This window comes from Pseudopodoces humilis, chromosome 2, assembly GCF_049639895.1.
Source record: "Pseudopodoces humilis isolate 2021_Gansu_Grassland_sample_001 chromosome 2, ASM4963989v1, whole genome shotgun sequence".
Classification (NCBI taxonomy): domain Eukaryota; kingdom Metazoa; phylum Chordata; class Aves; order Passeriformes; family Paridae; genus Pseudopodoces; species Pseudopodoces humilis.
Genome location: NC_142201.1, coordinates 113,023,941 through 113,048,611, shown reverse-complemented (window position 1 = coordinate 113,048,611; position 24,671 = coordinate 113,023,941). Strand labels below are relative to the sequence as shown.

General features: G+C 41.7%; 1 protein-coding gene across 1 annotated transcript in view; it reads right to left on the bottom strand.

Annotated features, from left to right (window-relative positions):
• Nucleotides 1–118: 118 nt before the first annotated feature.
• ADAMTS5 (ADAM metallopeptidase with thrombospondin type 1 motif 5) overlaps nucleotides 119–24,671 on the bottom strand; it is a 37,139-nt gene continuing 12,586 nt past the window's right edge. The window contains exons 3-8 of the mRNA XM_088051002.1: nucleotides 14,844–15,011; nucleotides 10,868–11,151; nucleotides 9,487–9,670; nucleotides 8,876–9,051; nucleotides 8,052–8,227; nucleotides 119–4,711 (exon numbers count right to left, since the gene is read on the bottom strand). Coding sequence (XP_087907128.1) covers nucleotides 4,144–4,711; nucleotides 8,052–8,227; nucleotides 8,876–9,051; nucleotides 9,487–9,670; nucleotides 10,868–11,151; nucleotides 14,844–15,011 — 1,556 coding nt within the window. The 3' untranslated portion in view covers nucleotides 119–4,143. The remainder of the gene's footprint in view (nucleotides 4,712–8,051; nucleotides 8,228–8,875; nucleotides 9,052–9,486; nucleotides 9,671–10,867; nucleotides 11,152–14,843; nucleotides 15,012–24,671) is intronic.

Genomic DNA, 24,671 nt, shown 5'->3' with positions numbered 1-24,671 from the left:
GGTATTATTCTCATGGAAACATGCTTTGCTGTCCCTTTTTTTTTTTTAATCTAACTTTGCCTTATGTGGTGCAAAGAGCTGAAATACAATGAAGTAAAACATTGCAAAGCCTTCCAAGTTGGGGTTTTGACTTTTTATAGCCAAATATACATATTTATATATGCATATAAACATTTGATAACATGGAAAAAACAGCTTTCTTAATGGTTCAGTCCTCATAAACCAAATAATATGTTTATTATCAAGCTATTTTATAAAGAGACACCCAGGAGCTTTCTCTTTAGTGTTGTCACTTAAACACCAGAAACTACATTAGAGAAGAGTGCTGGCAACTCAGAGGAACTTCACGCCCATGGAGAGGACTCCCAGTTACTGAAATTCTGCTACAATTTAAGCAAGGGCCAGGATCAGCTTTGGGCATCAATCACTGAGGCCTCCAGCGTGAATTGCACATGCCTTCGAGACACCAATCTGTTTTCTGACTTCTTCAGCAGCCATTACTGGGTTTTTTTTGGTCCACAGACCTTTGGGACTTGCTTGTTGAGAGCTTTTTGAAGTGTAACAAGGAGCCTGGAGACATACGAGGCGTCATCAAATTAAAAAGCTACAACTTCTCTAAGGAAAAGGTGGCAGCAGAAAAAGAATACACATCTATAGACGTGTACACACATATACTCCTGTTCCATGCAGAGTCTTCTAAATAAAATCATACAAAAAATGACCAGTGCCATATATTATGTAAACTCACAAGGCATACTTTCGACACAAATCTGAAGCATAAATTAAGAGAGAGCCAGAAAGAGAGCCAGAGACGATAGCAAATCATTTTAAATATAGAATTTGCACAATTGGTATTTTGTTAAATAAGAATAAATAAATTCATTACATCCGTTCACATACCAGTTGTAAAAACAATAAATTATTTTATTTTTTTCAGTGCTGTGTTGCTTTTTTTTTTTTTTTAACAGTTGTTATTAATCCACAAGATTATTCCCTCTTCCCCTTGTGATAAAACTGTTTCCACAGGAGGGCAGCTAAACTTAATTTCTTGTACACAGTCAAAACACAGATGCCAGGCTTTTTCCTAATGAGAATATCCTACTTGGAAAGCAGATGCTGTAAACCCCACTGATGCTCAGGGGTCCAAATTCATCTAAGGGCACTGGAAGAGTGTCCCAAAGTCAGAGTGAATTTAACACTGAGATTGTTCCTGGCTGTGCCAAGAGCAGAATTCCAGGCTTCCATCCCCTCGGCGCATTTCATGAATCCAGCTGTGCAACACTGGGTAGAAATGTAAACAATGATGTCACAGTGTGAGTGACACAGAATTCAGCTGGGAACAGACCTTGCACCAATTCTTCATTCATCAGGTACATGGGACAGCCAGGACTGCCACAGGCAAGGTTTGGAACTGGACTCTGATTTAGGAGCACCTGAAAAAGCAAGTGGTGACTTACCCTTTAATCTCACACTTGCAGGGTCCTGCCTTGGTCTGTCCCCTTTGCCCCCTCACATCTTTGCTTGTGTTAATTCACTTCATTGATGCACCATTAAAAATCACTGCAGTGGTTTGTTCATGTGTTTATTTCTAAGTAAACTCATTTTTAAAAGATACTCCTGATCTAAGGAAGCTCTGAATTTATACCCGCATATGGCATGCCTAGATAGCATCCAAAAGCTTTACTCAGCCTGCTGAATATACAATAAATTATCACCATGATGCAAACACAAATACTTGCACATTCTGTCTCTATTAAGACAGAACACAAACAGCACTTAATGCAGCAGCTGTATGCTGAGACAAATATTGTCTATACTGAGACACATTAAATCTCCTGATTTTTCCTCTCATGATGGTTTCTATTTGTTGTGGACTTTTTGGAGAGGCTCTAGGACATGTGTAATACATATATATAAGCAACAAAATTAGATTAGTTGGAAGGAAAAATAAGGTGATCTTATTTTAACAGGCAGGGGAGGCATAAATGTTTACTTTCCAACACTCTGCAAATTTTCTGAGCCTTGACCTCAGTTCTTAGATTGGGATCAAGAGTAAATAGGGAGTATTCCTCAAGACCCACAGTTTTGCACAGAGTCCACTCCTGAACAGAAGGCCACGCCATTTCTGAAAGCTGATTAATAACATTTGTTGGCAATCCATTTAACAGAGGAGGAGGCCCTGCCCTTGGTACTGTTTATTCAAAACAGGGTAAAAAACCAGATCCTTCTCCAGATTTCACAGTTGTAGATGTAGCAACTCTATGCTGTTTTGAAATCATCACATGATTTTTGCGAGTTCACACAAACATGCCACAGTTGCAAAAACATGTTTGTGTCAGCCTGGAGTCAGACCTGCCCTTCTTGCTCCACACTCCAGCAAGTCTTCCCTGCTGATTTCATGCCTGGGATTTTCAGAAGAGCCCGAGGTGTTTCAGTGCTCAAGTACCACTGACTTACAGCTGAGGCTTGTCTGAAAATCCTCCTGCCATCTCCTTCTCTCCTGTTTGGACGAACAAAGGAGTGAAAGATAGGGTTCTACTTTCATCAGTGTGTTTTTTACCATTTCTTTTGGTACCTGTTATCTTAGGGTCTAATTCAAAGCCTGCTGATATTAAAGAGAGCAACTTTACCAGGGTTGCTCTCAGGCCTCCACCTGCACAAGGTGAAATGCCCAGCCTCAATCACAGAACTTCCAGAAGACAATAACAGGATTCAGGAATTGCTGCCAAGGAAAACTGTTACAAGCTACTGCCTGTGCTGTGGAAACAGTCTTATTGATATTGGACAAGTCTTCCACATCCTGATGTGGTTTGACTTCCTAGTGACCCCTCTTCCTCCCAAATGTGGTAGATATACAGAACATGAATGCCTTCTATAGCTTTAAAAAAACCCCAAAACACACACAAAACAATAAAAAAAAAGACAAATAGTTACAAACTTTTGCTGGTAAGATGAATACCAGAGTTAGACACAATGGACAAAACAGTGATAAAATATTAACTGCTTGCTGTGTTTTTTTGACCTTGATAGCCTCTTGAAAAATGCAGGTACATTACACATTGTTAAATTCAAGGTGGAAGCCATAGAGAAAATACCAGAGAAAGCAGCTGAACACAGCCTCAGAATATCTGAGTTAGAAGACACTTGATTACCTCACCTGTAAGTTTTGGTTCTCTAACTAGTTTTCTACAAAGTACAGTATGCCTTTGTTTCACAGAGAGGAGCAGCTCTTGTTCAGTGACAACAAGGAGCCCAGGCTGTGACACAGCTGGAACCAGGGAGGTTTACAAGCACAGTGTACACAAACTCCTCCTGGCAGCCAGCTCCTCCTCCAGTGCCTGCCTGACACACACACGGGGAGGAGCTGCTGATGCTCCTGCTGTTGGAGCAATGTGGGGTTCCCTGCTCTGCAAGCTGCTGCAAGGCTCCTCCTGAGAGCTCTGGGGTGGAAACACAGGATTTGTCAGACATTAATGATACACTGTCAGGAAATTCCTACCACAAAAACATATTTTCCTTTTGTCAAAACCAAAAGGTATCACTTTTTCAAAACCAGCAGCAAGCTCTTCATTTTCCAGTAAAACATCTGTGGCCCTTTCTGAAGGATGGACCAAGTCCACAAGGGCTGCAGATATACTTTGGTCAATCATTTTGCTTACGTAGTTTGTCTTTTGATTTCTTTAATAGAAGGAAGTGATATAAAGTGATATACCAACTGAAAGATATTTACAAAACAGTATAAAATAAGCTACTGTGGGATCATGGGGTCATGTGACATTTCCTAAGGACATACTGTAGTAGAGGTAGGTGAAAAAGGGGAGATGATTCTGTAACCTTCAAATATCCCAGGGTCCTCCATTCACTAGTTTTTCTTCTTTTGCATTATTTTATTTTACGTTTTTGCAGACACAGAGGGCTTATAACAACTTTAATGCTTACTTTCTTTGACATATTAAGACCACCCTACTATTATTTAAAGCAGTGCACATCTTCATTTGGTCCAAATAGGCAGATTCTGCCCATAATTAGAGACTGAACGCAAGTACATTGAAGCCTTTGCTTCTCTCTGTCTGGGCAGACCCGACACCAGCATGCCAACAACGGCTTACTCAAAATTCTTTGAAAGAAGGTCACCACCACAGGTTAGCACTTTTTCAGCAAGCACTGTTTGAATGCTGAGGGTCTCTGGGAGAGCAGACATCCCTTGGCCAGTTTCCCATGCCCATCCTTGCACTGGACAGTCCTGGTGTGCCAGCCCGTGTCGCACGTTCGAGAGCAGGAGAGCCAGGGCCCCGTCACCCAGCGGGGCTGCGCGGCCGGCACAGTCACTTTGCCGCCGCCGCTGCTGGGGACAGAGTTTGGCAGCTGCCCCTGTTTCTTTGGCACGAAGAAGCTGTAGCGCACGTCCACGGGCTGCGTGGGGTCGGTGGCCAGGATCTGCACGATCAGGATCTCCTTGGTGGCCGAGTGGCCCATGGCGTGCAGGAAGTCGTCCTTGTGGCTCCAGCCGCTGTAGTTCATGACGGTGCCGTTGATGTCGATGATGGTTTCCGAGGTGGAGATCATGTATTTCCCGTTGACCAGGTACTCGCCGTTCTTCTTCTTCAGGGCCAGGTAGGCCGTGAACCTGCTCTGGTCCTTGCTCTTGAACTGCCGCACTTTGATGTGGGTCGCCCCTTCCGGGATCTTCACCACGTCCGTGTAGCCCTTGCTGAAGGAAGGGAAAGAAGGAAAAGTCTCACTGTAACGCCTCACAAAGTCACTGACGTGACACAGAATCAACCAGGCCGGAACAGATCTTAGAGTCCAACCTACGGACAACAACATCTTGCTTCATTTCAGTTCAGGCCACCTGGATTTTCCCTAAGATTAATTTAACCAGGTTCCACTCTTGGCCTACTGTGTCGTTCTTCATGTTCTCCAAGGAAGTTTCTACTGCACTTCTTGCAGATTGCTTAATCTTTAGCTTTAGGGACAGTTTGACATGGGTCAGATACCAGAGGAATGAAAAACAACAGATAGCTTATAGATTTCAGCAAAGGGTGGGAGATATGAAATACGATGCACGCGCTGCCTGCCAAGGAAAAGATAATGAGATATGCATTGGTTACAGCTGTTTCTTGCTGTCTTTGCTATAATGATGATTAAGGAAAGCACGAGCAGAGGAACAGCTGGGTAGAGGTACCTTGGGAACATTTAAAAATAATCGTGATCACTGAGAAAAAATTTGTTTACTTTGAAATTTATAAAGCCGAAGATTAATCGTCGAGTGTCTAAATTAAAGAGGGGCACCCAAAGGCTTCATTTGTACCATCACAGAGATCTCCATTTCTTATGAACCATCTTAAGTGGGATTTAGAATGAGAGATTAAACTCTTTTACCAAAAGTGACAAGCATTCAAAACCTGCAAGTGTGCTGGAATTTATCACTATCTCAAATATGTTATTTTAACTTTACTGATATATAGAAAAAAATTTAAAGGCTTTACATAGCTGTAAGCTACCAGCTGGACTTCAGAGATGTGTTTTCATTCCTAAACCCGTGACAAAGACACCCTGAAATCACCTCATATCTGAAAGGTTTAATGAGAAAATAAATTAAAAATACATAAAAATGATGGCATCTCTTTTGGGATTGTTTAAAGAACAGACTGCTAATTTTGAGAACTTTTGGCTGCACAAGTAGAGACTGCAGATATTACAGATGAAACATTTGTGCTGATCCCCTGCTATTTCCAGCAGTTATGGGACAATGACTTAAGACCCCATTGATTTAGCACCTCCATAAAGCTAGAGGAATATGGTGTGAATCGCAGGCTGGGGACTCTGCTCTACAGCACTGCACAAATATTTTTACACAAGAGCTGCCAGAATAAGTCAGTTCAAACATGTCATTAAAGTTACAAAATCATTTGTTCAAAACCTGCAAGCAGTCCTGGAGAATTCAAGTTGTCTGCACAAAGAGCTGTAATGCTCCATGTGCACAGAGAAGCATGTGCAGATTAATTCCCCTCTTTCCCAACTTCTGATAATTTGGCTTTACAGCTTTTTAAACAAAAATCTTAGGAAGCAAAATTCCCAGAAGATTCTGTTTTGCCTGCTTTAAAATAAAAAAAAAAAAAGCACAACAAATGTTGTTATGGCAATTGTCTGCAATGGGAAATATTAGTTTTGCCTTGTGTATTTAAATTTCCCTGTACATTTAATGTACAGATTGTTAAAGTTTATAGTGGACAGCAACAAGGGAGCTGCCAATTTTCAATGGAGGAAAGACAATTTTCCTACCAGCACTGCCCTTTCAAAGAAAACTAAAAACAATTTACAGACAATTAAGATTTCACTGTTTTGATCGGAGGTTTATTTTAATGTCAAGTACTCAGAGAGAAGAATTGCCTCAAACAACTTTTCCAGTAAAAATAAATCAGCAGTCCCAAATCCAATCAAAATCTGATTAGAACATAACTTTACCCTCTGGCCAGTCTCATGGCACTTAAAGGTGTGATTTGAGGAGTAAGATGGCAATTTCACAGGGATAATTATAATAAATCTCTCCATTTCCAAGTGTATCTATGATACAAATCTGGCCTCCCTGAAATTCACTGAGCCCCTCTAACACTTTTCCTGGAGCTTGATTACTACCAAATCACATGCAATACATCTCCTACTGTCATCTTCATTTAGACATTCACAGACATTTCCAGTAATTACAAACTGGAAAATATTTGGTTTATGTAATTACTAATTTGGTTGGAAAGCCATTCTTTTTGGCAGAGGTGTTTTGGCATCGTTAGGTGAGTAATCATTGGTTTACCAGGAAGAAGATTAGGGTTATGTTTATTTTTAGAATAAATTCACTCTCCAAGCCATTTTTGACTGCTATTAATCAGTCTGTTGAAATGTATAGAAATAAAAGACTATTTCAGGAGTCAGATTTCAACTTCTTGTAGCTTTCAACACACTATGTAGGAATTTTGAAGATATAAAATCAATTTCATATATAAAATATGTTTAATGCAGTCCCTGATTCTGAGTAGAAATTGCAAACTATAAGTTTCTATGTGTGGATCATTCCTTTGAGACCTTGGAACCTGTATAAATAATGTTTAAAAATCCCAGATTTTTTATGAATCTTAAGAATTGAAAAAGGAAGAAAATTAGTTGACAGAAAGGACTTACTTGAGATTGGTCTGTCAGTATTGCCCCCAGTGTGGTAAGGGAAAACCATGGCAGGAGCTCCTTTTATTTTACTTGTATTAAGTTTTATTACAGTTAAAAGGTGAACTCTGACAGAAAAAATGGCTCATGGATAACTGCTATAAATATTTTGACTTTAAAAAATCCATCTGGAGATTGATATTATGCCAGTGGACATGAAGGGATATAGTCATGAGTAAGCCTATGATACTTCTGATACCTTATCCATTTACCTGAATTCCACACATGCCCAGCAGTGGAAAAAGGGAATTTTTAGGTATAATCTCCCTCAGCTATTAAGGAAAGTGTTTACAGCTGTTTGCTTCTCTGCACTTCTAATACAAGGAACATGGGTCACAAAATCAGGTGGGATGTCCTCGGTGCCACTCAAAATAGATGAGATGAAAAAGCATTCTCAGGGTGGAACTTGCTAATGCAGCAACAAGCAGGAAATGCAGCATTTTAGAGAGATGTAGATAATTCTGATCCCAACAACTTCCTGAATCACTTCTCTCTTCCTTTTCCTGGGTCCTCTAGGAACCACAATCACAACCCATCTGACACAGCAAGATTTGCAAGTGGCATGAATTGCTATGCCTTACTCCCGTTGATGCTCACCTGCTTCACTGGCACTTTGTGTCAGAAATGAGCTGGGAGCAGTGTTTTGCCAGTTGATGCTTTTCCAATTTCAGGATAATGCTAGGAGCCAGCTGTGCACATCTGGAAAGTGCAATAGGCTACAGGCAGTGTGTTTTTTCCCCCATGTGAAAGCAAATTGCATTTAGAGACAAAAGCAAGCAGCACATGGCAGAGTAACTATTTGCACAAGAAGATGCATTTGCTGTTGAGATCAGTACCTCTTTTTGGTGAAAGTTCCCATGACTTTTGTGCAGCTGGAGTTGTCTCCTCCACACACCCCACACTTGTCATACTGGAGCTTGGATCCGATGATGCCGTCACAGCCCGTTCGGATGCACTTCCCTCGGACACAGACCGAGTTGCTGTAGGGTCGGCACTCTGTGCCATCAGTGACCTGGGCAAGCAAACAAAACTTGGTTCAGAAATTTTTGGTTTTGCATCCACCTGGCAAAACCCAGTTCCTCATTTAAGTCACCAACTCAGAGCAAGTCGCCTCCCCTGAGAGACCAGACTGAGCTTCTCTAATATTGATGGTAAAAAAGCAGATGAAATTTAGCAAAAGGACAAAAGCAAGGACAGCTAACTTTCAGTTTGCATTGCTCTGATAGAACAAACTGACCACAAGTCACATCTGTACCACTAATCATCCTATGTTAACTGGTTCTTTAGGAGTTACTCTGGAGTCCTTAAACATAGTTCAGGGTTAGACTTACTCTTTTCTCCTAATACTCTTTTTCCTCCAGAAAACCCCATAATGACAGAAAACTCAATGCAGAAAGACCTTTATCCACTACTGAAAACAAACCAGTGCAGAGAGGCCCATATTTTTCATTCATTCACATACTGAGATGTGGGAAAACTTATTTCAGAGGCCAGTTCTGGCCCTAAGGTACAACCACTGGATTGAACCATTAAATCTGATCACACAGTTAAATATTTGAATCATATGATTAACTTCTTTTCCCTGATTGTAGGGAAAGATTTCTAAAATATGGGACACTTCTAAACTGGAGCATGAAACCCTGACTGGAGCTGCCATTACCTTCTGAGAAAATACCACATAATAACCGGTTCCTTTGGCTCGGCAGGTGAGCTTGCAGACGTCTCCAGGCAGTACTCCAGCATACTTGGGGACCCATTCCACGAAAGTCTTGACCCCCTTTGCATCAGACTGATAGCCATTCCTTGCTTCACACTGCTCTTGTCGAAAGGATTTAGCTGTGGGATTATTCACCTCATTAGTGGCTATTTCAGACCTTGCTGCAAATATCATTATGTCCATCTATTATCCCAATTTCTTTCCTACATAATTTTTAAGTTATGTCACATCACTTCTTTACTTAGAACTGGCCTTCCAACCCCGCTACTGTTTTAGTTTAGAAATCACCCCATGGCATAACAAGCATTAAAGGCCTTAAGTCTGCATGATGTTTCATTTTAGAGGACTGACTTTTTTTTTGCTCAAGTGCTCTTTCTCTACGGCATCCAGGGCGAGGTGCGGGTGAAGAATTAGGATACTGCAGTAACCACGAATGTCTTGCCTTGATAAACACATTTTGGGGAGGCTCCAGTGAGCCTTTGCTGTGTGGTTTCAGGGCAGAGAATCAGTATTTAGTGTCTGTGAAGGGCGGGCTGGAGCAGGAGGGCACTCACCGTTGGCGGGGCAGGGAGTGACGTTGCAGGAGCGGTAGATGGCCCGCTTGCCTGTGCAGTATCTCCCGTTGTTTCTGGGGGCTGGGTTGTTGCAGTGGCGATAGGCAAACTGAACTCCTCCCCCACAGGTACGGGAGCACTGTCCCCAGGGTCCCCAGGAACCCCAGTTGCCATGGCTTGAAGCCTGAAAAACAAATGGAACAGCAGGAGGTGAGTCTGTCATCCAAGCATGAATGGAGCTGTTACCTCAAAGTCACTGCTAGTGCTTTCCTCAACTGAAGGCAATTCCTTCATGTTAACCATTCAGGGATAACAAGTCTTAGGAACCTTCTTTCTCCCAGCAAAGTTAATTTCTACCTTTGATTTTTAATCAATTTCAATCTTTAATTGTCATCACACTGATGACACCTCATTTGCACTGTGGGTGCAAAGCCAATGCTGAGCCTTGCTCGACACAGCTGGCTTCAGCCTCTTCAGGGAACACACCCACAGTTTCATGCACTCCTCTCTTAGTTTTTTGCTATTCCTACCAAAAAAGGCCCCTTAAACTGGGGTTCAACTCCCAGAATATATCCATACTGCTAATCTGAGACTAATTAAATCCAGCTATTGTGATGCGTAGGTACTGCCTGGAGCTACTGGCAAGTGATGGAGTGTCTACATTGGCTATAGTATTGCAATATCATGTAGAAGTGTAGAAATGCATAAAAAAGGCTATAGAAATCCATTAAAAAAGGGTCATAAAGGCTGTACCTTGATCTGAATGGCTCCCACAGTTTGCAAATATTTTCACAAAGCTCTACAAGTCCACATCTCTTCTGTGGGTGTAACAGAAGGGGCTACCAGAGAATTTAGAAATATCTGAACTGTGCAGTTGACAGCTCTCATGAGCCTGGGGATTCTTCAGATGTGTAACGTAGACAGGGGTTATCTGTCACTGGAAGCACAAACCCTTCTGATCCAGAAGTTATATTCTGGATTAATTTAATCTGCCTGTTTCTTCATCAGAATTAGGGCCCTGGGGCCTTTCAGATGAGGGCTGTAAGTTAAATGTGGATATGTGATTTATCTTGCTTTCCGTGCCAAGTCAGAAAGCCATGTCCTGGTAACTGTCATTTACTGAATGGGCAAATCACCTCCTCTGAAAGGATGTTCCCAGTTTTCCAGGAATGAAGGCTTTCCTTAAAGAAGAAAATACACTTCCTGATCCTCAACTGCATTTTTCCTACATCCCTCAGCAACAACACCCCAATTACATGCTAAAAAAACAAGGCAGCTTTCAACCTGACTTCCACACAGCCCTTTTCACTCCCACAAAAATCAGCACCTCTGAGGGATCACCTTTTCCAACTCCCCTTGGGGTCACGGCCCAGTGACTTACTGAGTAGTACTTCTTCTTGGTTTTATCCACACATTTCCCTTGGAGGCAGATCCTTCCTTTGCCACAGGGGGTTCCCTCGACGGCGGGCAGCTTCTTGGTGAGGCAGACCATCTGTCCCTGGCGCACCACGGCGCACCAGAGGCGCGAGCACACGTCCATGCCGGGGCACACCGTGTACTCGGCGCCGAACGCCAGCTTGCACTGCCGGATGGCATCGTACGTCTGCCCCGGCAGCTCCTCGGGGCCCACGATGTGCTTCCTGGGCTGGTCCAGCAGGCAGTTCCCTAAAAGAGCAAGCAGAGCTCTTGTTGAATCCGTTACATATTTTGTTATTTCCCGGTTTTCCCCGCAGTGACGGCGAACGCCTTCGAAGGATGGTGATGTGAAGACTCTGAGGTCAAACTGCTGCCACTGTGTTCTGACCCTGCTGCTGAGCTGCCAATTCCCAGCCTGAGGTGTAAATGAGTTTTACCCAGGTCTCTGTGGCCTTTCAATCCTTTACACAAGACTTGGAGCACATTCCCTGCTATTTATCCGTTTGTGATTTAAGGAGTGAGCAAGACTCATGTAAGCAAGACTCAAAGCAAGCACAGTTGCCATTTGAGTTTTTAATCAGGATGTCAGAAATAGTAAAGCCTCTAAAGGGATGCCAGAAAAATCAAAAAGCACAGACTTATAGCCAGTGAGGCTAAAAAACCCAAACAAAACAGAACGAAAAATAAGAAATTCTATCAGTCCAAAGGAAAAATATAACCTGTGTATCAAAACTAATGTTGGCACTAAAGCTGGATTTCACTTCTCTTCTAAGTAATGATACTTGGCTGGTTATGAAACTAGTTTGAAAAGGGTTACCCATTTTATCCAAAAATCATAAATAACAGGAAGAAAAAATAGCATTAACCTAAAGATTTGTATATGTGTTTTAGGGTCTGCCGTGGTCATGATTTGTCTGGCACACTCTAAAAATGAGAATTCACATTTACATTCTAGGTATCTTCTGACAGCTGTTTTTTTTTTACTACAGAAAACCTCACTTGGTGACATGCAGAACTATTTATTCAGTGTAACCTCTTTTACACTTTATGGAAGAGATATGTGGTCTGGGCAAGCTTCACTCATCCTCAGCCAAAATAACTCACCACAATTTACCTCACTTTGGAATTCACACCAGTGTTCTTCACTTGCATCATGGCTGAAAAAAGCCTACCTATAAACCCCTCACTGTTTACACAAAATGGAATGGAATTTCAAGCCATGGAGTTTAAGCAAACCAAAAACCCCATTTCTCAACAGCTCGAGTTTTCCTTCCAAAACACACACTGCAACTGTTCTGCTCTTCTAAAGACTAATGCCAATTAGCCAAATTAGCCAAAAATTCTTTCTGCATGATGACTTGCAACCAAAAACTCTGTCTTGTTAAATCTGATCCTTTTGCTAACCCTGATTTACCCAGCCTTATATTTAATCTGGATTATGCTGAATTTTTATTGCAGACAAGGTGTGCCAATGCTACCTGTCATGAGATAAAGATAATTAAAAATACCCTGGGTTATTGTAGTGTAAAATATTAGAGACGTGATGAGGAGTAAGGAAGCACCTATCTTTTTTTCCCTGGAGTTTCTGGACATAATTTGCAAAAGTTCTGGCAAAAATACGCTTTGTAGAAGTAAATTGCAGCAGAAATCCTCCTGCATATACCTTGTGAGGAGGGAGAAAGCCACTGAAATGGGAGGGCAGTGATGGGAAGGCTGTAGCATGTCAATATTCATTATTACACACTGCTTTTGCTGAAGTTTATCAAACTCCCAAGTGGAGATGGTGTTCAGCACTTTAAATCACCATAATAACACTTAATCTTGACTGGAAATTCAGATTTAGAGAAAAAGGAAAGAAAAGCCTCATCCTGCATATACTCCTCTGTCAATCATTTCTATTAAAACCCAATATATGTGAACAACAAAGAGGTTTCACAAGATTACACAGCAAATACAGCATCTTTTCCCCTCCAGAACACAGGGAAATGAGATCCAAACTTCTCCTTAACTAAGAAAAGTTGTGTAATTTCTACAAAGCCCGGTGCTCCAGGTGATCTCAACACTGAATTCAAAACTGAAGATAGTGAGGGTCCCTAAGGATTTCCCACAGGAAAAAAACACTTTATATGGGTAGACTGTAGCAGTGTCTGTGTTTGAACAGGTTGCAGTCAATTGCAGGTGTTTTTACTGGTCCAACCTCCTACTTGCCATGGTCAGAAAGGACAGAGTGGGCCCCTGGTGGGAGGGCAGAGAGGACTTCAATTCTGCATTACATTTCAACATCCAGAGTTTATACATACTGCTATTCCCTTTTTTTTTTTTTTTTTGTCCTGGGCACCAAAGAACATCTTTGTGCCCTGGAATAGAGCAACATTGTTGGCTGATGACAGTGCTAATTAAGCCATCTCATTATCTCTCTCAATGCTGTGTGTAATACATCTTGGGGGAAAAAAAAAGGCAGAACAAGATCTGTGCAGGAAGCAGATAAGCAGGATATAAATTAATTAAAATACAAACAGTCCTTGTTCCAGGTTGCACAGAGCACTGGGACTGAACACAGTAAGTCCCAAGCAAGCATCCCCCAGCCTGGTGGTTGGCATGACAATAAAGGCAATTAGTACCTTTGGAAAGGCTTCGCTAAAAGCAGATGGATATAAATGTCACTCTCTGGACATGAACCGAGCCTTTTCTTCCTAAATGTCAAACTGTTGTCTGGGGCCATCTCGTGAGTGTAGAACAAATGGTGATATCATGAGAGAGCCGTTTATTGTTCTCAGAGCAGGCCCCAGGAGACAGGGAATCAGCACCTTGATCCTCCCCAGCCCCCTGGCTGACCTTGGACCAGATATTTCTGTTGGGATTTACTCAGCTGACTTCATGGAATGCTGGTGTCTGCAGTGCACTCAGCTGTCAGGTGTCTCACTGCTGAGGAAAAGGAGTTTATGGTGTCATTCAGCACCCCTTACGCTGCTGAGGCCTTTGATTGTCAAATCGACTCTCAGAATCATTTGAAGTCAAATCATTGACTGCCATTTTGCCTTAATGGATGGTGTTTGTATTCTGTTAGGACAAACCTGTGATTAACTAGGAAATCATACATTTCTACAGAAAAGAAGACTTAGAAAAGGTCTCTGAAGGGCTGATCCATCAAGAAAAGAGATTCCCTAAATATTATGCATTTGAAATCACACCGATAGCATCAGTAATAAAATTAATTCCCAGAGAACCATGGACCTACTTGATGAGAGGTTCAGATTTTCTATGGATTTAATCATATCAATAACTATCGAAGACCACACTCCTGAGTGATAACTACTCATGAACCGAGGAGAAAACAGCTCCTTACACTCTCTGAGAAGCCATTCATGGATGGTGGGAGAGTTACCTCAGTAACTCAAAAAGGAAAGTTCTGTTCATTTGTGAAAATTAAATTGGTAATATTAAATCAATGCCAAAGCAATATGGACCATAAAACAGGACAGTACAGATTAATGGATCTAATAAAATTGAGAGAAAAAATTAAGTCATTCAGAGAAAAATATTTCAGAGAGCACTGAAATCAGCTGGCAAGATATTTTAAAGCAAACCTTTACATTCAGCAGACACACCATACTTTTTATCCATAAGCATTTTGGTTACCATAACAACTTGATCCATTCACTCAATTATGTCATTTTTATCTCAGCATTTTGGAATTTGAGTGGTTTGTTTAATAACTGCAGTTGCTTGGGGAGCACAGGGAAGACTTTAAAATTCATTAAAGAGTGAAGTTGAAGACTATGTTTTTTTATTTCTACTTTTGGAAAACAAAATTTTTGTCCTCATTCCCCAAGGGGCAAATGTCATATTTAGCAAATAAGCTGCCATAAAATGTTCTTAAAAAAATATAAAGTCACAGTAAAAAGTACCACGTAGCTGACAGGGGGAGTGATAACACATACCATGGCCATCATCAAAGAATTCTGTGATAGTTGCTGAAGTGCACTTGGACCAGGGTTTTGAAGCATCAATGCTGGTCAGAATGGAGGACATCAGGCGCTTGTCTTCCATGGAGCCAAAGTTCTCCTCACAGAACTTGGAGTCATCATGGGAAAGCCCAAGCAAGTGCCCTGTGGAAATGAAACAAATAAATACAATTATATGACTATCCAGGGCTTACCAGCTGGAGCTCACAGTCATGTGAGGGGAGAGAACTGTGCTCATTTATATTTATTAACAATTGACTTCTTACTGTTTTTCCAAATCACCTTCAGCATGAAAAACTTTGTGAAAATGTTCTGCAACTGTCTAGAAAGGTGCTACATCTTTTTACACTGCTAAAATTAGATTTATGATGCAACTAAACAAAGGGTAGAAGAATGAATGGGAATAAAGCTGCAGAGAGCTGAAGCCTGAATTTAATGCTCAAAATGTTCAACCTAAGCCAGAAGTTGATTAATAAGAGATGCAGGGCTAAACAGAGAGTGCTTTAACAGTAAGGACAAGACCACCCATCAAAGCTACTGCAGAAAAAAAGCCTGATGCCCTGACAGGGACACGGTCTGCAAGATTTGACCTTTTTGCAGGTAGGTAAAACCACTTTTGTTTGGCAAAACTTCCTATATAAGGCCAGATAGTGCTGTTTCTATGCTGCACTGAGACAATCTCAGGAGATACATGTCAAGTTTCAGTCTGATACAGCACTATGTATAAAGGCTTGCTCTGAAGAGAAGACAACAGCTTTGTTTAATTTCAGACAAATGCTGGTGTTGAGCAAAACAATTCACTGCTAAGACGATGATTTCAAACTGAAGGATTCCTCTAACAAGAGTAACCAAATAATCAGTGAACCACTTCTAACCTACAAAGCCAATTCTCTGGAAGTGGGCTGAGCTTTTAATACATTGTATTTACATTGTATTTACTGATCCAAGATTTCTCACAGTCGTAGAAATTACCTCACTGCAGAATGTTTGTGAAATAAGGCAATGAGGGTCTCTCAGTGGAAAAGGAGTTTAATTTCTAAATCTTTGCCTTGGTACTAAACAGCCCTGGATGAATAAAAAAAGCTGGAGCATTGATCCAAAGAGTCTGGCTGAGTAAACATCCCATGGCACAGAGCACTGGTTCAGTGTGGGATATGAATGATAGTTGGGTGCACACCAGCAACTCGAGGATGTAATTTTTCAGAGTGCTCAGCATTTTATAGCACTACCCAGAACTCTGTGACATGAAGCTTTCAGTGTTGTAGGGCAGAATTCCAGTTTGTCCCAGCCTCTGGTACCACTCTGCAGCATTTATAAGACGTAGTTTTGTTCTCTAGACAAATCCCTTATTGCATAACTGTACTTCACTCTTCAGAACTACTCATTTTCTGCTAAGGATATCCCATGTAAGTACATAATTAAACAATACAGTGCACATATTCATAGGCCTGTTAATGCTTCTGCAGCTTGGGCTGCTCTTGAGTTTCTCTGCTACCTGTGACATCTTTCTTTTTTCTCCTTCATAGAGCCAAATAATAAATATCCTTTGGATATGAGGAAGCCTGCAGGTGAATTTCAAGATCTTCACTTTGAGCAGAGAGACTGATGATTTCTTTGTAACACTATTGCACTTTAGCCTCCCTCCTCAGAAAAAAGGACAGCCCTCTGTGGAGAATTTCAGAGTAAATAAATAAAATGAAATGCTTCTCAGGCCACTGTTCAGCACAGAACATTTTATCCCAAATACTTTGGCAAAAGCAGAGGAATCTGAAACAGGGTCGTCTCCTGGAAAGTGTCAGACCACTGAATTCACCTTTAATTAGAGAGCAGCATAACTTCTCTGCTTTACAGTGATAAATGGGGTGAGCTGAGGACACACCTCATTAGCAGCGTCTACTTTGTCATATTAAATCAGGCCATTGTTCCAGTGCATGACAAGAGCTAAGTCACTTACTTGGCAGACTTCAGCTTTTTGGAGGAGAAGCTTCCCAAAGTATTTGTGAATCTCCCCTGTTATGTTCAAAATTTCAGAAATAATTAAAAAAAACCGTCATGACAAGGAAAGAAGCAGTAAGTAGTGAATAATTTCCAAAATACATAACTCTGATTGCCAGTATTTAGGCTTCTGGATTTGCCACCAGTGATGTTAGTGAGGATAATAGCATTAGATACATGGATTTTAGCTCTCCATACTGATTTGCCAGTTAACTTTGTATGCACGTGTCCTGGGGTGACAAACACATTCACTTACAAACATTGTGAATGCAACTCTTGAAGGATTTTATGGAACTAAAATTCCTCATTCTTACCACAACCTAAACTTCTCCCTGTCCTAACTTTGCCTTTTAAGGCACTCTGACCAGGCTTAGAAGTGATTAAAGCCGATAACAAACTCCCAATGACGCTGAAATCTGGTTTTGCATTTCATTAAAAGAATCAAAATTCAAAATATCACAGGGCTGTGTAATCTCTAAATATTGCCTGGATAAGTTTTGCTCTTTTTAGCATGGAAGTGGGAACAACAAAGTCCTTTAACACCTGTCCCCTTCATCCTTTTGCATCCAAAAATTAAGGAAGGGACACGTCCCTTCCTACTTCAAAAAGTCTCTCCCTACCCCGCCTCACATGCATAACCCTGCTGATGTTATTACATGACATTAGAGTGGTTTCTGGCATTTTCTGGGGGGTGCTTCCCTTCCAAATTGGAAAGGTTGATCCTTCAAGTGACCCTGCCCAGACACAGAGCTCCGGAGAAAGCAAAGACTCGAGGAATACAAATCTTACAAAGGAGGCTTTTAAAAACAATGCCAATTTTAGCCCCACCCCATTTTGTACGAGTACAAACGTCAAACCAGGCTACTGAAGAAAAAGAAAAGGCTCCCAGCAGCTGTGTAAAATGATGACTGATTGAGAATGGGTTCGTAGATCATCTGCTGCTTTCTACTTAATGAAGCCTCTTACTGGTGCTGACAGTTCCCACTGAGTGAAAATGACATAATACAATTTTACCAGCAGGATGGTGTTTAGTTAAGTTATGCTGTAGGAATGCACGAAATGGTGAAGGAGACAGATGGAGGGGAAGCAGGTTTTGCCCTCTTGTAGGCAACAAGGAGGTGGCCTGCTTGTAAATTCATCTCCAACTCCAAAAAGACCAGCGACCCAGAGTCACATCCTCCCCTCAGAGCTTTCCCTGCTGAAGGCCAACACCTGCTACAGCCCAACAAGAAATAATACCTGCAATGGTTCAAAAATGATGGCTACACCTTGCAGGAACGGGGGTACATCCCTAACACAAGATGGGAATACTTCAGAGAAATGATGACAAGTCAGTTAAAACTTTCATCCTCTCTAAGGATCAGGCCACAAACGCCCTGCAGGGAAAGCAGGAGTACACCAAAGCTGTGCTGGATGTGTGGTGAAGCAGCTCTCTTATTCCCAGGGATGCTGGGAAGCAAACCAGAGTCACAGAATATCCTGAGCTTGAAGGATCATCCACATCCAGCTCCTGGCCCTGCACAGGACAGCCCCAAGAATCCCACCCTGTGTCTGAGAGCATTGTCCAAATGCTTTTTGAAATCTGGATATCTCTGCTTTTTCTTAATATACAGTTCTAGACTATCTGAAGAGGTTCTCTGAGTGAACAGCATGCACAGTTACTCTATTGTCATACATTTTTCACTGGTATTTCAAGTATTAGAAACAAGAAAACAGAAACTATCCATAATGTACAGCAAGCCAACTCCAGGTTTTGCTAAAGCACAAAAACCAAGGTGGGTCTCCTGGAAATAAAACACCAGTCCCTGCTTAGGGACAAGAACTTGGACAGCATGTCAAAGAGCAGCTCTTGCACTCCATCTGACCACAGGAGACATGCAAAGTGACACAGCAGGCTAAAAAAGGCTGCAGGCATTTTAATTTGTTTTCTCAGAGAAGCTCAGCTCGGATGAAGCACGTGTTTGCCAGTGAGGTCATGCCTTTCACCTCATTTCCAGTTGGGACAACTGGGGAGCAAAAGAAGGTCAAGAGATTTGCCCCAGGTTACCCCGTGAGTCAGTGGCTCTCACAGGATCAGGGCTCAGGAAGCTCCTGGCTCAACATTCCTTGGGATAATCACCAGCCCAGACCTTCTGCATTAGCCTCCTGCTCTCCCCTTGGCTAAACAAAGATTGCATGTGGGAACGCTGTCAAAATAAAACCCTTTCTTCTGGCATGGGCTGCTTTTCTAACTCATGTGAGTATCTGACTCCTTCTTAAGAACTTCATGCTGATACCACTCAGGAATCCTCTTGAAGTCATGATGGACCTAAGCAATAACAATTAATAAAGCTGGTGGTTTTTTGGATAAACAGAAGCGAATGGAATTACACAAGTTTAAAAAAAAATGCATAGACTATAAAACTGGCCATTCCTCTTTTTTTTTAATTCTTGAACTTTCCTTCCAGTCTTCTTTTCTTTGACTGCTATCAGTCACTTATGAAAGAAAAAGGATTAAGAAAAATTATCCTCTCTTTTAAATCTCCAGCCCAGAGGCAGCTTTTAGTATTTCTGGCTAAAAAGCCTTCTTCAGACTCAATGAAACAATAGTCTGGAGCGCAGCTTCTTCTCAGGAGTAGACTTTAAAAAAAAAAGCCCCAATCAGACATTCACCCACCAGCACTGCAGACTTTACACAAAACAAACCTGTGCTGAGCTGGCTTGTTGTAACACTTGTGGGAGATCACAGACACATCACCCCTGTCAGACAGGCAATTCCCAGACAAGATTCTGCCCAGGCAATCAGAGACCACTGAGTCCACAAAGACTTAAATAATCATTAAAAAGATGTGGCTTTGGAGGTCCACACTGCACTAATTAATGGGGCATGTGGAAGGGAAATACTCATTTTAATGAAGAAGCAGGAGATGGTGACACCTATTTCACATCAGGTCAGCTTGGAGGAACTTGGAAAGAACATTATTCACAGCAGCTTACAGTAAATGAATGAACTCTGTGGGAGTACACGGTGCAAGAATGTAAAAATTGCATTGGCTGCTGCACCAAAAGTCTAGCCCCACAAAAACTACGCTGTTGTACTCGGATTATCCACCTGCCAAGGAGGAAAGCAATCCCTACTTTCCTCTGCAGACTGGAAAGCTGGAAGCCCAGGCTGAACACTGAACTTCTTTTAGGATCATAAAATCAGAGATCACTTAGGTTGGAAAAGACCATTGAGCACAGCCATAAACCTAACACCGCCAAATCCACCACTAAACCATGTCCACAACATGTTTTTTGATAATGACTGCTGTGAAATATTAGGCAAAACACAGAGTTTTACAGTTTGCTTTAAGCACCATGTCTGCTGCAGGTGGAACAATGATATATTTTATATAACATTATGAGTTAATAAAAATATTGCTGGGCAAGACAAGAATTTTTATTCAAAATTTTAACCAGCAATCTTTTAGACAAGTGATGTTTTCTTTTTGAGGCATCAGCTTAATTTTCTGCCCCACCTTCAGCTCTTGTGAAGGCTTAGCTTTGTCTGCTCCCCTTTTCTCAAAATCAAAAGGGGGTATGCTCATGAAGGCTTAATTTGAGAGCTTTTGCAAGCAGAAGTTAAGACAAAACTTTGAAAGAAGGTTCAAAGAGGAGGAATCAAGCAATTTTCCTGATGTATGTCAGCAGAGAAGACTTGGATGAGGGTACTCTCTGTTTTGTTTTTTTTTGTTTTAAGAAAGCAAATCTTCCTAATTATGATTACCTGGATATTTGCCTAAACTTCATCTATCATGAAGGAAACACAATATGAGACTCACAACCTCCACTGTTTTTCTCATGTGTGTGTGAGACTCTGTGCCCTTGGCAATGTATCCCTTTTGAAATGAAAGGCTCCAGGAGATTTGTAGCTGTCAGGTCTGAAGCTTGTCTTTATCTGCTTTATCTTGACAGCCTTGAAATCAAAGGGCTGCATGTTCAGCAGAACATGGCAAAGAAAAGATTGCTGTATTTAGTTACTTTTGAGTGTACACAAAATGAGCACATGTGGTAAAACAAGGAGTGGGAGTATTTTTTGACTCTTCTACAGACATCAAAAGACTCCTGTAAGTCTCACACACATTGTTCTCGGTTTCATCTGTTACTGAAGAAGTCAGAATCAGAGTTTGCTGTAAGTTAGACATGGTATTCCTTCCTCAGTGGCCTGCAGCTCAAACACAGCTCAGGCTCTGAATGAACAGCTCCAATCCACTCAGAGTTCGTGGTATTCTGATGTTTCAGTGAGCCACACAAGCAGAGATGCCAGGAGCAGTATTCTATTTGAGTATTCCTATTTGAGGTACAGTCATGGTCAGAAGTTGGTGCTGGAGTCCCACTGTGCTTCGGCACAGCCATGCCACCACCCTAAACAGTTTAGGTAAAACAAGGCAGTTTAACAAACAAAACAAAACAGTTTAGGTAAAACAAGTGGCAGGAGCCACTTCTAAAATGGCTTTTTTACAGAAAATGATGCTCTCTGATACATTTTGCTGATGGTGCTCATGACACTTTTGTCCTCAGTGGTGACAGAGGCCACAGAATGATGCCATGCTGGAAAAGATTTGGTATCAAACTCTTTACTTAATAAATGAAGAAAGTTCCTGTTTGTGAGGGTGGTGAGGCCCTGGCACAGAAAAGCTGTGGCTGCCCCATCCTTGGCAGTGTCCAAGGGCAGCTGGAAGCAACCTGGAATAGTGAAAGGTGTCCTTGCTCATCGCAGGGGGTGGAACTGGATCATTTTTATGGCCCCTTCCAACCCAAACCATCCCATCGTTTTCTCATTTTAGTTTCTGTGCAGTCCCTTGGTTTCAGGCATTACACAGCCCAGTTGTGGAGGATGTTGTGATAACTCCTCATAACCACAGAAAATGATGCTGAGCAGAGACCTTGAAAAGGCATCCTGTGCATCCCTCTGCCCTGGGGTAGGATCAGCATCCTCTGAGCCACAGCTGCTTCAGCCAGCTGGCTCCTGTGAACCTCCAGAATCGGAGCCTCCCCAAGCACTTCAGTCCTGCCCTCAACTGTCCTGCTTAGATGATTTTGGCTAATGCTTAAAGCAAATCTCCCCTGCTGCAACTTCAGGCCATTTCCCCTTGTGCTGTCCCAGGTGGACATGGGGATTGATTTATTATGCAAATTTTTGCAGCAATTTTTTAAAACATACTTGAAGGCTGCTTTTATCCCGCCCTTTGGCCTTCCCTCCCCAAAAGTCACATGTGAAAGATAAAAGGAAACTAATGAACAAAGGTTTAATTAGTTCCACGTAGCAATGCTAAAGCTATAGCCTAAAAATAAAACACTTGGAAAGAACATCAGTAAACCATATTACTCGGGAGGACAGAAGGAGTAACTGCATGCCAGAGTGTTTGTGTAACAGAGGAGTAGGAACATTGCAAAAGGTCAAATGAACATTATCACTGAGAAAAAAGGCTGTATTGCCTCTTTTTAAAAATGTTAAGTTTCTCAAGATTGATGGAAAGAACAAAGATACATATAATTTAAGCTGCTAGACCCATGTAACTCCCACTGAGCTGAACTGGAGCTTAGCCTGCTTGAAGGCTGCAGGAAGGATGCTTTTGTATTTAAGGACTAGATCAAAACTCAGGAGACTCTAGATCAAAACTCAGGTTTAATTCTTGGCTTTCCCTGGGATTCCCTTTGTGATCTGGGGAAATTTCCTATTGATAAAACAAGCAGTAGCTCCACTTAGATCCCCTTGAACTCTTCTAATTTTGTAGATGCCAAACTGTTTAGGGTGGTGGCATGGCTGTGCCGAAGCACAGTGGGACTCCAGCACCAACTTCTGACCATGACTGTACCTCAAAACACAGCACCAGGCTGCATAACATGGATATATCCTGTCACAAAATATTTCAGATGTAATTCCAACTGACTGACTGTGCCTGCTGCTGATGCTGGATCATGCTGATCTTCACTTGTTTATAATTCAGCACTGTCAAAGTAACAAATCTCTGATCCAAAAGTCCAGAGTATTAGAGTGCAAATCTCCTTGTTTTTGTTTCCTGATGGTTATTTTAATAAGGGATAATACATGGAGAACCAATGTAGTGATGCCCTATGAAAAACTTTAAATAGCTGTTGAGATTATGAGTAATCTCAGATTCCTTAATGCTCTCCTCCACAAGTCCCCAAGAGGCAGGGAAGTGCATGAAGAAAGGAAACATCGTTTTTTGCAGACAATAGGCTGCTGATAACAAAGGTTTGGAGAATGCCTACATAGTCACACATACTCAAAGCTCAGACAGCTCTGCAGAGCTGTGGAGGTGTACATGAAAGAGCTGCTACAAGTGAAAAAAGGCATCCATATGCCACAACATGGTGAGAAACTGATGATTTCAGGCAAGAATCCTGGGGGTTATTTTTGTGAAAATGAAGCTACTGCTGTCCCAGTTGACAGCAGCATGTCCCCTGCTAGAAAATAACCAGATATGGATTTACTGTTGGTGGCTGGATGTCTTGGCAGGCTGTGATTTCAAAATAACATTTATGGTATTAGCACTGCTCCTGTGTATTCTGAGGAGAAACTGGATTATCACAGTCAAAGTTACAAGGTTTCTTTCTGGTTTTTTGTTGCATTATCCTCTTTTTTTCCATTTGACATTGGAGACAAGCTACTACTGATTTTCCTACATACAAGTAGGACAAGATTCAGGTCCTACCTTATCAAACTTTACATAAAGATCTCCACCTCTTATTGCCAGCTAATCAGTTGTACCAAGAATTTGGTTGCATCTATTCTGTGCTCTCCTTTACAGGCCTGTGGAGGCTCTGCCTGTTGCTGCTCATTCATTCTCTCCCCCTCAAAAACCACTGGTCAAAATCCATCTATTTTATCTGAAAGAAATAAAACAAACATCTCACACGTGATGTGGCAGAAACCCTGGCAACAGAAGCAGCAGGTTTGTTCTCCAGCAAAGATGCTTTCTGGCCTCCTGTGCACCAACCCAACCTGAGCCCTCGGGCTGTGCATCTTCCTGTTGGGTTGAGATGCAGTTCAGTTTACTTTGGTTGCTTTCCAGAGAAAGAATCTGAGTCTGGAAAATGCTCTTGAATCCTTCACAGGGGAAGCAAGAGCATTCAGATCTCCTGGAAGTCACAGCAAGGACACTGAGGATCAAGTTCATGTTAAAGATGCTGCATCTGCTCCCCGTGCACAAAACCTGATGAGAGTGACTCTGCCTCGCTCACCTTGACCTTCCAACTGACAGAATAAAACATCTTGGGCTCAGAGCATCCCCTCTGACTGAGGAACTGAGCCACTGTAAAATTAAAGCTACACCCTGCCCACAGGACAGGGGGAACTTGGAGATTTCTGGGTTGTAGGAAGAAATCTGGTCTCCAAATCAAATAAAGCAAGGTTTCCCCAAAGTGCTTAACTAAAGGGTATCCATGCCACACTTTTATTTTTCATCCTTTTTTGACCTTTGATTTAATTTAAGTACTCAAGCAATTTTAGCTGTGTTTTCTTCTCAGCTTTTCCCACTTCAGGCCACACACACAAAGATCATTCTGTGACTTGACACCCCTCCTTTCTTAAAAACTTCTGGTGAGGAGGAAAAAAAAAAAGAGGATGTTATTTTAAACAGCCTCAAACTAGAGGTTTCATGTCCATTAGGGTTCTTATTTATTCATTTCAATTCATGCCTTTTTTACATTGAAAATTATAGTTTTTAGAGATTCCTGTAAATGCCTAGGTATGAAAATGGCCTTTCTCCAAAATGTGCTTCTAGGTCACTAAAAATAATTCACTTTTCCTTATATTTTCTT